The 11,822-nt window shown below is 37.6% G+C and overlaps 1 protein-coding gene and 1 pseudogene across 2 annotated transcripts; one reads left to right on the top strand and one right to left on the bottom strand.

Annotated features, from left to right (window-relative positions):
• LOC107609757 lies at positions 6,679–8,680 on the top strand (annotated as a pseudogene).
• Positions 9,370–11,822, bottom strand: LOC107609478. Of its 2 annotated transcripts, none has more exons than XM_016311467.2 (3): positions 11,611–11,822; positions 10,378–10,502; positions 9,370–10,022 (listed from the first exon to the last, which is right to left on the bottom strand). In XM_016311467.2, exons 2-3 carry the CDS (start codon positions 10,415–10,417, stop codon positions 9,583–9,585), a joined length of 480 nt encoding a protein of 159 aa, XP_016166953.1. In that variant the 5' UTR covers positions 10,418–10,502; positions 11,611–11,822; the 3' UTR covers positions 9,370–9,582. The 2 variants fall into 2 exon arrangements, with proteins under 2 accessions (XP_016166953.1, XP_016166954.1); XM_016311468.2 differs by having other exon boundaries at positions 10,378–10,424.

The following is an 11,822-nucleotide window of genomic DNA, read 5'->3' as shown; positions in this document are numbered from 1 at the left end:
CCGACAGATGATTAGCCGTGCGGTAACAGCGCATTTGGAATATTTTCACTGAGAGGACGGGAAGTAGCCATTGACAACGGTAATGCCCAGCATAAAGCTTGCCATGGAAGGAGCCTTGCGTGCATGAAGAAGAAGATAGTAGGAAAGCAGAGATTCAGAAGACAAAGCATCTCCAAAGCCTCAACCTGTTCTTCATTACTGCATAACAAGTATTTATTTCATGTTCTTTTACTTTTTACAATTAAATCTGAGAATTATTGATATCCTGACTAAGAGTTACAAGATAACCATAGCTTGCTTCAAGCCGACAATCTCCGTGGGATCGACCCTTACTCACGTAAGGTATTACTTGGACGACCCAGTGCACTTGCTGGTTAGTTGTGCGGAATTGCAAAAGTGTGATTGTAATTTTGTGCACCAGTCATTTAAATTACTTGTTCCTTACCTTCAAAACCCCAATTTACAAAACTCATAACCAATAATAAGAACATACTTCCCTGCAGTTTCTTGAGAAGACGACCCGAGGTTTAAATACTTCGGTTATCAATTTAAAAGGGGTTTGTTACTTGTGACAACCAAAACGTTTGTACGAAAGGATTTTCCGTTGGTTTAGAAACTATACTTACAACGCGATTACTTTTATTCTTTACCGATAGAAAATTCCGATCGTCAAAATGGCGCCGTTGCCAGGGAACTGCAAACGTGTGCCTTATTATTGGTTATTGTAAATATTTTTCTTTTGCTTGTTTATTTGTTTTTGTTTTCTCCTTTTATTTCCATTAGCCACTATGAATTCTCACCCCTCTCGCTTTGAGTTTGGTTCTAATATTATTGAAGGGAACGAAAGTTATAGCAGGAATATGCATCAAGGTCTAAACACATATACCTCCATTAATTCTCCTAGTGAGTTGCAAACACCTTATTCATCAACTTTTGATATGTGGCCCCTGCATTTTTTAATCCAAATAGCATGACCACGTAGCAATAGTTCGCTCTGGGTGTGATGAACAATGTCTTCTCTTGGTCCGGCTTATACATCAGGATTTGATTATATCCCAAGCTGGAATCTACTAGGGTATCAATATTGGGTAGAGGATATGAGTCTTTCGGACACGCCTTGTTAAAGTCGGTGTAGTCAACGCACATTCTCCAATTGCCATTCTATTTCTTGACCAACACCACATTTTCCAGCCAGGCCAGGTACTTGACTTCCCTGATAAATTCAGCCTCTAGCAGGGCATGTACTTGTTCTTCGACCACCTGAGCTCGCTTTGTCCCGAGCTTTCGTCTCCTATGCTGGATAGGTCGGGATCCTGAATAGACGGCCAACCTGTGCGACATAAGCTCGGGATCTATTCCGGGCATGTCGGAAGCTTTCCAGGCGAAGAGGTCAGAATTTTCTCGTAGGAGTTTTATGAGCTCTTGTTTCAGCTCTACCCTTATGTTAGCTCCTATGTTGGTGTTTTTTTTTACCTCTTGTCCAATCTGGACTTCTTCTGTCTTCTCTCCGGGATGTGGTCGTAATTCTTCTTTCGCTCGGGTTTCATTGTAACACTTCCTTGCCAACTTCTGATCTCCCCTGATAGTAGCAATCCCTTCTGACGTCGGGAACTTCATGCAGAAATGAGCGGTAGAAACAACCGCTCCGAGCCGATTTAAAGTCGTTTTACCTATCAGAGCATTATAAGCGGAAGCTACATCAACAACAATGAAGTCGATGCATAGAGTTTTAGACTTCATCCCCCTTCCAAAAGTTGTGTGCAGGGAGATGAAGCCTAGCGGCTTGATAGGCGCGTCTCCTAAGCCGAAAAGGGTGTCCGGGTAGGCTTTTAGCTCCTTTTTCTCTAATCCCAGCTTATCAAATGCTAGCTTGAACAGTATATCGGTTGAACTCCCTTTATCTATTAGGGTTCAATGTAGATGAGCGTTGGCTAGGATCATTGTGATTACCACCGGGTCGTCATGCCCAGGTATGATTCTCTGTTTGTCTTCCTTGGTGAAAGAGATGGTTGGGAGGTCGGGTCCATCACTCCCAACTTGATAGACTTCTTTTAGATGTCTTTTTCGAGATGACTTGGTCAACCCCCTCCCGCAAATCCCCCCGATATCAGATGGATATGTCGTTTGGGAGTCTGCAGGGGCGGGCCCCTTCGTTCGTGACCTTCATCATCTCTTTTTCTCTTCCCATGATTGTCCGACCTTTTCATGAGATATCTGTCCAGCCGACCTGCCCTAGTTAGCTTTTCTATCACATTTTTTAGGTCGTATCAATCGTTAGTGGAATGTCCATATAGTTTGTAATATACACAATATTCATTATGGCTCCCCCCTTTTTGTTCTTGATGGGTCGCGGGGGTGGAAGCTTTTTAGTATGACAAATTTTCCTGTAGACGTCGACTAGGAAAACTCGTAGAGGAGTATAGGAGTGGTATCTTCTAGGCCTTTTAGACCCGACTTCTTCCATTATTTTGGGCTCCCTCTCCTTTTCTTTTGATTGGTGAGGGTGCCCTAGCCGCCAGCTCGGTTCTCGTAATCTGGTGTTTTCCTCCATATTGATGTACTTCTCAACCCGCTCTTGTACATCGCTCAAAGAAGTCGGGTGTCTCTTTGAGATGGACTGGGAGAAGGGTCCTTCTCGGAGTCCATTGACGAGACCCATTATTACTGCCTCAGTGGGCAGGTCTTGAATTTCTAAGCACGCCTTATTGAACCTTTCCATGTAGTCTCTCAGGGATTCTCCGACCTCCTGTTTGACTCCCAGTAGGCTAGGGGCATGCTTGACCTTGTCTTTCTGAATTGAAAATCAAGCAAGAAACTTGCGCGAGATGTCGTCAAAGCTAGTGACCGACCTGGGGGGAGACTATCGAACTATTTCATGGCTGCTTTTGTCAAAGTCGTTGGAAAGGCTTTGCAGCGGGTAGCATCGCAGGTGTCGGCCAAGTATATCCGACTTTTGAAATTATCGGGGCTTTTAAAGTTTCTGGAAATTTTAGCCCTCATGATATCCTCAGTGAATGGGTCTTCTTCCCCCAATGGGGTGTCCTCTCGATCTGCGCAAGATTCCTTATTTCAGAGATTGGATTCCAGCCTCGAGAGCTTTTCTTCAAGCTCTCTTCGTCGCTCGATTTCTCTCCTTAGGCTTCGCTCCGCTTCACGCTGTCGCTCTAGCTCTTGTTCTAGTTGCTCGAGTCGACCTTGGTGGCCATATAGTAGTCCCATGAGGTCGTGGAATGAGGTTGCCCCTCTTTTCCAGGCTGATGAACCTCAGAGGAAACTTTCTTTGATCCCTAGGTATTTGAGGGGCCTTCGCCACACGGTCCTTCCGTTCCTTGTAGGGATATTATCACTTGGTCATTATTGACCGCGTCCTGATGCTCTTGATCGAACTCAGATGCAGTGTGTCCGTCTTCATCTGGTCGTCCACCATTATGCGATGATCTCTGAGTCCCCGGCAACGGCGCCAATGTTCTAGGGGTCACCTGAAACCGGATTATTAAGCTCGAATGGAAGGCCCAAACGCTGAAGGGTGGTGGTCTCCAAGTTGTTCTTGCCCGGGAGCTGTCGTCCGAGTTGTGTTTTTTTTTGGAATGGGAGGTGGTACTTGCAAAGACACTCCGATGCCTAAGTCAGCAAGGGGTTATGCAGGTTTAGAATATTGGAACTTAGATGTACCTGAGTGTGTCAGGGTATTTATATGGGTTGAGCTAATAACCACCGTTGAAGAAGTTTCACTTCTGATGGTGGATAACTGTCCCTTTATCTTAGGGTTATTAGAATCTCTCTTCTAAAAGTGGAAGAAAGATTTATAGAGGCAGTTATTCACTTAGATAAATGTTAAGTACTTGTTTACGTCGAGCCCGACCTCTTGAAGGAGGTCGGACAAGCAGTGAAGGCCAATCTGCTGGATTGGACCTTTTAATTTGATTTGAGCCTGACTTTGTGTTTGGGTCAGGATATGAACAATTAGAATAAAATATATTTGTCATTAATATTTGTCATTTTTTTTCAAAAATACTCCTAACATTTTATTTCATTCAATTTTGTTCTTAATATTTTAAATTTATTTAATTTTATTTCTAACGTTTTTATTTGTGTCAAAATTATTCTCCTAAAAAAGGGAGTTAAAATCCAAGAATTCAAATAAAAAATATTAGAAATAAAATTAAATAATTTAACAAAATTAAAAATAAAATTAAATAAAATTAAACATTAAAAATATTTTTAAGAAATTACAAAAATAAAAAAATCCTTTACCGTTAATAATAGAAGTCTTAGAAGTAGCCTTAAAAGTTTCTCTAGTGCTTGACTTTTTACTTAAAATTGATGTCTTAGTAATTAATTTAATTTGCAAGTATGTTGATCACTCACATATCAACAAAGAAAAATAAACAAGTAAATGTATTTTTTTGCATAAAGTTCTTTTTTTTCTTTTAAAACAGAAAAATGTATTTAATCTCGTTCACATCTCAATCAGACTCAATCTCACAGTCGTCTTAGAGTAGATATTGGAATAAAGGAAACGCTTTTTAATTTTAATGTTGTGATTTTAGTAGTATTTTTTAACAATGTGAAAATTTAGTATTTTTTTTGTGTATAAATACCATAAATTTGAGTATTAATATTAAAAAAAATTTTANNTCATATTAATAAAAAATATGACTCTTTTTTATAAGAGGCGCATAACAGATCCTGGATTTTTATAACTAAAAAAATTAGTCTAAAGAAAAATGTCGAAATAAAGGAAAAAGAGAAATTTTCTGAAAGGTTTCAATTTCCCTTTTTATCTTTGTCTTTCTTTAATGATTCACATAATTTCATACATCAAATCACATCATTCACTCTATATATTTATATCTTTTTTTCATGTTTTTAAAATTGTAGAATGGAAAATAAACTAAGCATGTTTTTTAAATATTAATTGACGCTTAGTGTAATGTTTGATTATAATATAATTGTGTATTTTACTAAAATATTGGAGACATGAAAAACTCGTTGCCAACAATTTGAACATTATAATAAGAAGATAGAAAAAGGCAGAAATAAAAAGAGAGGAAATAGATGTTTGGTGGGAGCGATTTGTGAAAAAAAATAAAAAAATTGAATCTGAGCGGATTTAAATAATTAGTTAAGGAATGTAGATTTGCATTCATTATGTGGTTCTGCCCTTTACTCTCTTTTTATTCTCGATTTTATGGTATTATTTTCTTCTTCTATTTTATTTTGGAAAAAAAAATAGTTAATGAGAAAAAAATGGATGATAGAGTTAGTTTGAGAATATATTATAATGGTCAAATGTTATTTCAGATATTTGAAGGTGTAAGATTTGTCCGTAAAAATTCATATGATATTATTATTTCTTTTATAATATTATTTGAGGAGCTAAAGGATATAATTTGTGAAACGATAAATCTTTAAATATTGAAAAGAGTGACTAGTGTTGTGTATAGATATCATGTATTAATATTCGGTGAGTTCATACATTTTGAGATAAAGTATATCACGGATAAAACAATGATGCAAAAAATGTTTTTTAATATATCATGAAATTCAATTACAAGAGTTCTATGTTGAGTTCGAATACTTGCCTCATAGAGTTGAAGAAGCCGATGGAAATAGGGGTGTTCATGTGGATCAGATCCGATTCGTATATCCGCAGTGTTTATCCGAATCCGATAAAAAAAATGCGGATATAGATCCGATCCGTTATCGGATCCGCACACTAATAGGATCGGATTGCGGATTTTGTGTAAGTATCCGCATATCCGCGTATCCGCAAAAATAAAAAAATAAATAAGTAAATATTTTTTTTATATTTTATTTCAACTAATAATTATCATATATGTTGTATTATTTTAATTTATTATTTAAGAAAAGTATGTTTAATATTATTTTAAGAGTAAACATATTTAAAAGAATAGAAAAAATGAATTTTATTGATATTTTTTGATAAAAATAAGCTTTTAAAAATATTTTTGTGTTTTGCGGATATATTCGATATTTGATTCGATCCGGATTGGATCCAAACTTAAAAATTGCGGATACGGGATCCGATCCGATAATGTTAGTGTGGATCGGATCAAAATTTTGGCTATATCCAATCCTATCTGATCTGCTTTCACCCCCTAAATAGAAATATGAATCTTGAAGACTACAATAATAAAAGCGAAAATGACTTTAAAGAAAACTATGAAATAAATTATCTAAACGGAGATGAAGACGATGTTGATTGCATTATTAAGACAAATGTAGAAGATGTGACAAATATACTAGCAAGCCAACATCCATTTAGGAAGCCATCTTTTATGTACGTTTTGGACCTTGTGGCTTTGAAAACACTAGAATTTTTTATTTTAATCTTTAAATAAAATTCAAGAATAGTATCAAGGCTAATTTTTTTGTATATTGAAAAATTTTGGTATAATACTCAATAATTGGATTAAAATATACAATACAAAAGAAAGTATTATTAATATAAAAGGACGTATTATTCTACTCCCATAATTTTAAAAAATATCATAAAATTTAATTATTGAGTATTACAACAAAATTTTTTTAATATATAAAAAAATAACTTCAGTATCGAAGGAGGAAAAAAAGGAAAATAAAAAACGGAAAGCGAAAAAAGGGGCACCAACATTTCTGTTCCCCACACGTGGTGCTACCGTGTGTCTGAAGTAGCTAGCTGGTACTACTAGCAAGTGTCTACTACTACTACTTGGAACTCACTCAATTCACACATTACTCAGTGCTCACTCTCACTCACTGCCATAGTCATACCCTTTCAAGATTCAACTCTAACATAACATGTTGGCACTCGAAACATGACTTCCAAACCTCACCGCCTTTCCTCTTGTCACCGTCACCCTACCATTCCCGTCAACAGCTTCTGCGCCTCCTGCCTCCGCGAACGCCTCAAAGGAATCCAATCCCCCTCCTCCTCCCCTTCCCCCCATTCCCATCCTCCATCACCACACTTCCAGCCAACCGTCACCACACTTCCACATCCGCCTCTCTCCAGCCCCGCCGCCGCTCCTGCGAGGTCCGCGCCCGGAGCACACTCTCGGATCTCTTCACCATCGATGGCGGCAAGGGGAACCTGGTTCAGAAGACTCACCTCGATTCGGAGTATTTAGGTTTTGAAATACGAAAAGAGGAACACAATGGAGAAGAAGCGGTTCGGGTTTGCGACCCAAGGGACAACGAAAAACCCGAAGAAACGAAGACGATGAAGGAGTTCATAGATCTCGAGATTCGGAACAAGAAGAACGGAGCTAGAGACTTGAAGAGTTTCTGGGGAGCTGCTTCTGCCTTCAGTGAGAAATTAAGGAAGTGGAAATGGAAGCACAAGTTGAAGAAACGACGCAGTTTTGGCGGTAACGGTAACAGAAATGGAAATGGAAATGGTGTTGTTGATTTTAATGTTATGCGGTTTGTTCAGGAGCCTAAAGGGAGGAAATATAGGGAAACTCAATCTGAAATTGGAGAATACTGTTCCGGGAGAAGATCTTGTGACACTGATCCAAGGTTCTCTATTGATGCAGGCCGAGTGTCAGTGGATAATTATGCTCGCCTCTCGTGCGATTCGAGGTTATATGTTGACGAAGGTAGAATCTCAGTGGATAATAATTCACAGTTTCCAGATGCCTACAGAAGGTTATTGGTTGACACGGGCCGAATCTCAGTGGATAGTGATTTGCAAGCTAAGTTTGATGCATCTTGGGATGGAAAACAATGTGAGAGGCTTTCCCCAGTAGACAGGGTTCTAATTGAAGGGAACAGCATTGCTGGTTCCAGTCCTGCTCCTACTCCCGGTGGGTCAGCTGAGGCCAAGGGTTACTACAAGGGTAGGAGGAGTTTCGATAGGTCGAGCTCTCGTAGGAGACAATCAACGGCAGAGGTTAATGAATTGAGAATGTTATCCAATGCAAAGGTATCCCCTGCCACCAATGAGTTGTTCTATGGTGCCAAGTTACTCGGCAGTGAGAAGAAAGATTTGGATTTGGGGAATGGAAATGTGAAATCCTTGAGTGACTTTAAAGGTGAATGTGTGATGGGTTCTGCATCCAAGGATGATGACCTTAATAATGATGTCAATGGGGCTGGCACTGGCAATCATAAGGGTTCCAAGAAGGACCACAAATGGCGTCGAGTGTGGAGCAAGTTCGGCTCAATCGTGCAGAGGAGGGAAGAAGACAAGGTGAAACTTAATGTGCAAGGTAGTGAGAGTGTTAGCCAGAAGCTTTCTCGAAGCTATAGTGTAAGTTGTAGAAACCAATGTAGCATGGCTGGTTTGATTAGCAGCTTGGGGGGTACCGAGACTAAAGGGAACATAAATGTGTTGAATGGAAGACAAGATTTTATGGTTCAGAGGAACCGCAGTGTTCGGCACTCGCCGTCGCCGAATAATCTTGACAATGGCTTGTTAAGGTTCTATTTGACACCTTTGAAGAGCTATAGAAGAAGCAAGTCTGGCAAGAGTAGTAGCCTCAAGGATTTGCAACAAATATCCAGAAGTGTATTCTAAAGTTGTATTGTTTGGATGTGTATCTGGTTGTAGAAAAATATATAGATGTAATTATTGTTGTCAAGAGATGAACTACAATGATTACAATGATTTAGTTGCAAATTTACTAATGATTTTGGTAACAGAAACAAAATAAATGTTATATTTTGTTGTATGAAATTGTATGAACTGGTAATATGATACCTCAAATACTGCAATGATATTTCACTTCATAATGTTTATAACTTGCTGATGTATGAGCTAAAAGGCTGTAACTTGTAACTTTATCACAATTATTCAGATTAATGGAAACATCCAGCACTTAGGACATGTTTGGTTTTGATGTGTAAAATTATAAATGAAATTGTGCATCCTGTTTACCTTCAATCAAACACTTGATATTTATAATGGGTAGTGGGGGCAAGTGGAGTAAAAGCAAGTGAATATTTTACTATAAATTCACTCGATCTTTCAAGGAAAACGTTCATAACAACCAAGTGTACCTTTTTTCTATTTGGTTTAACCGTTTAAGTCATCCATACACGGCTAGTAATATTGCTTCACTATGAATTTGCGTACCAATTGCTTCTTCTTTACTCTACCAATTATGAAGCATTTACGGTATGGGGCAGGAATAGAAGTCACTGGTGAATCCAACAGCAGATAAAAAAACTATAGGTTGAGTCCCACCATTTGTATTTCCTAATCACATTTTAGAATGTTCGTTTTGTTTTTGCTTATTATTATTTTGAATAGATAAAAGCTTTACAAAAGCCGCAATTATCCATTTGATTATTCTATTGCATTTCTACTGCATGAACATTGTAAAAAAGAAAACTTATAAACAAAAAGGATGCCCTATACAATAAGGTAAATTGCAGGGGAAGACACGTTACTCATCATCAAAGAACAGAATGATTAGCCTTTTACACTTATACCAAGTCTACTTTTTGAGATTATAAAACTGCAATCCTTTAATAATGCAAAATCTATTTACTACCATGAAGGTAATTTCCCAACATTGTGTTTTTCAGCCACACAAAAAGTTCAAATTATCTAATTATCAAGTTTTACTAGAGTCATTCTAAATCAAAGCCTTGTTCCTGAAGCTCACCAATGACCTCATTCCTCATCCTCATCCACATTTTCAGAGCTTCTTGCTCAAACTTCTTGTCCTGTAACTGTTTCTGGTAATTCAATGCATCCTTATCAGTCTCAATAGTCCCTTTAGGACCAATGGTTGTTCCAATCATTCCACCATTTGCAATGAACTCCTGCATTGCTTCCTCATCTCCGGGGTATGGGAACTGTCGGTACTCATACAAGTGAGCTAGTTCCCACTCTTCTTTTGGTCGTGGCTTCAGCGTCCACCACCCTAGTGGCGATGTCTCGTTGTATAGCCACACTGCGCCTGCAATTGCGTAGGTGCAAAGCAAAGCCTTACCGATTTGTTTCCAGAAGTAATAGTTCTCTTTTCCTAACCCAATTTTCTTTAGGAAGTTCTGAGCATAGTATAGACCTGCATTTAAAACAGTAAAGAAACCCAATCAAACTTCAATAAATAGATGAAAGAAAGCTCTTTCAAGACTGATTCAAGTGGTTGGGTAAGTCATATAAATAATAAATTAAAAAACTAAATAATAAACTGATTTGCTCAAACTAGATTAACTAGTCTTAAATGCATTCTAGTTATTGGTGATGTAATTGTAAATTAAAAGAAAATAACAGAAAGCTCTAAGATTCTTGTGTGAAACATTTCATCGAACAACTTGTGTGCAAGGTTCGATACTATGATAAATGGTCAACCGAAATTGAAATGGTTCAAGAATATGTGAGATCTAGTAATACAATTTTTGTGTTGCTAGAAAAGCTACCTGTTTTGGGTTCCTGTGCCTGAAATCGCTTCCGAACCATTTAGAAGCTGAGATTTCGACAAACGGGAATGAAACACTGTTAATCGTGTCTCTGCCAAATGTGTTGTGTACGGGAATTTGCAACTCTTTATAAAGTTAAGCATAGTTATCAGAATCGAACTGGTCATATAACTGGGTCACTAGTTACTGGTTCAACTGATAGTTCACAAGTTGACCACATTTAAATAAAAATATAAAATTATAAAAAATAAAATTAAAATTAAAAGTTAAAATGCATGCCTTTATAAACACATTAATAACAATCAAATATCAATTCTTAGACATAACTAATGATATAAAAATAGATAATAAACTAGTTACTGGTAAAATTTTTTTCTTCAATTTAAATGAACTAGAGAACAAAAGATAGCACAATCGATAAATCAAGTCCAAGAGGCGATCTCAAAGTCAATATCTATATCTTTATCGGACAAATTTGGAGCCAAACCAACATTGCCTTCATCTTGATTAACAACTCTAGAAAAAATTAACAAACTAATTGAAACAATCCAATACTAAAATCAACTATAGCAAAACATAAATTCAACTAATTTATAAATCTCTTTATATATGCTATATTAACCTTATCTGTTCTGATCTTTTTAATCCCAAGTCATTATCCATTATATTTTCTGTTGTCTTTTGATGCCTGGGGACATGTTTCACATACATGAAATTCATAAATTTCTTCGAATGTGATTTGCGATCAAAATGGAGGCAATATCCCATACATGACTAAAAGGGAAAAAAATTGTTCAAAAATAAGACTACAGCTTCTCCTTTTAAAGGTAGAGCAAGACTCAGATTTAGACATCCAAGTCAGCACCATGAGTAATTCACCATTAAAAAAAATTAATATAAAAGATTGCATAGTAAACATCTAGAATCTCTTTGTTCAAAACAAGGACTCCTAATATCACTGAGTTTACATAAATTCAACTAATATAAGAGAACAGTCCATCAAAATAGCAACAATTTATAAACTCAACTAATTTGTTGAATTTAGAAATCAGCCTATATGTATTCAGTATCAGCTTTGTACCATATTTCCTAGCCTCATAGATAACAAAATCTAAATCCCTTCAAAGCCAAAAAACATAAACATAGGATTTAGAAAAAGAAAAAATGTATTTTACTGATCCAATTAGAATAGGGGAAACTGGAAAAGAGAGAACAGGGGTTAAGAGGACTCACCAGCCACCACGGTCCACGGATACTCGGCGACAGACCGGCGAGAAGGAAGCGACGGAGAGACCCCGAAGCCAAAAGATGACGAGCGAGGACGAGCCCAGGGAGGGCAACGAAGGAAGAAGACGGCGAGGTCTAGCTGCTGGTTGCGTTGCTTCTGCCGCCGGCGACGACGAGCCAAGGGAAGGAAGCGACACACGAACCACGGCGAGACGCCG

This window comes from Arachis ipaensis, chromosome B07 (assembly GCF_000816755.2).
Source record: "Arachis ipaensis cultivar K30076 chromosome B07, Araip1.1, whole genome shotgun sequence".
Classification (NCBI taxonomy): Eukaryota; Viridiplantae; Streptophyta; class Magnoliopsida; order Fabales; family Fabaceae; genus Arachis; species Arachis ipaensis.
The sequence above is the reverse complement of the archived record's forward strand: the minus strand, read 5'-3'. Positions and strand labels throughout refer to the sequence as shown.

Excerpts from the sequence above, each read along its gene's own strand:
- LOC107609478 (XM_016311467.2), bottom strand. The coding sequence starts at position 10,417 with ATGGTTCGGAAGCGATTTCAGGCACAGGAACCCAAAACAG. Across the intron at positions 10,023-10,377 it reads GGCACAGGAACCCAAAACAG|GTCTATACTATGCTCAGAAC; the intron begins GTAGCTTTTCTA and ends TTTTAAATGCAG.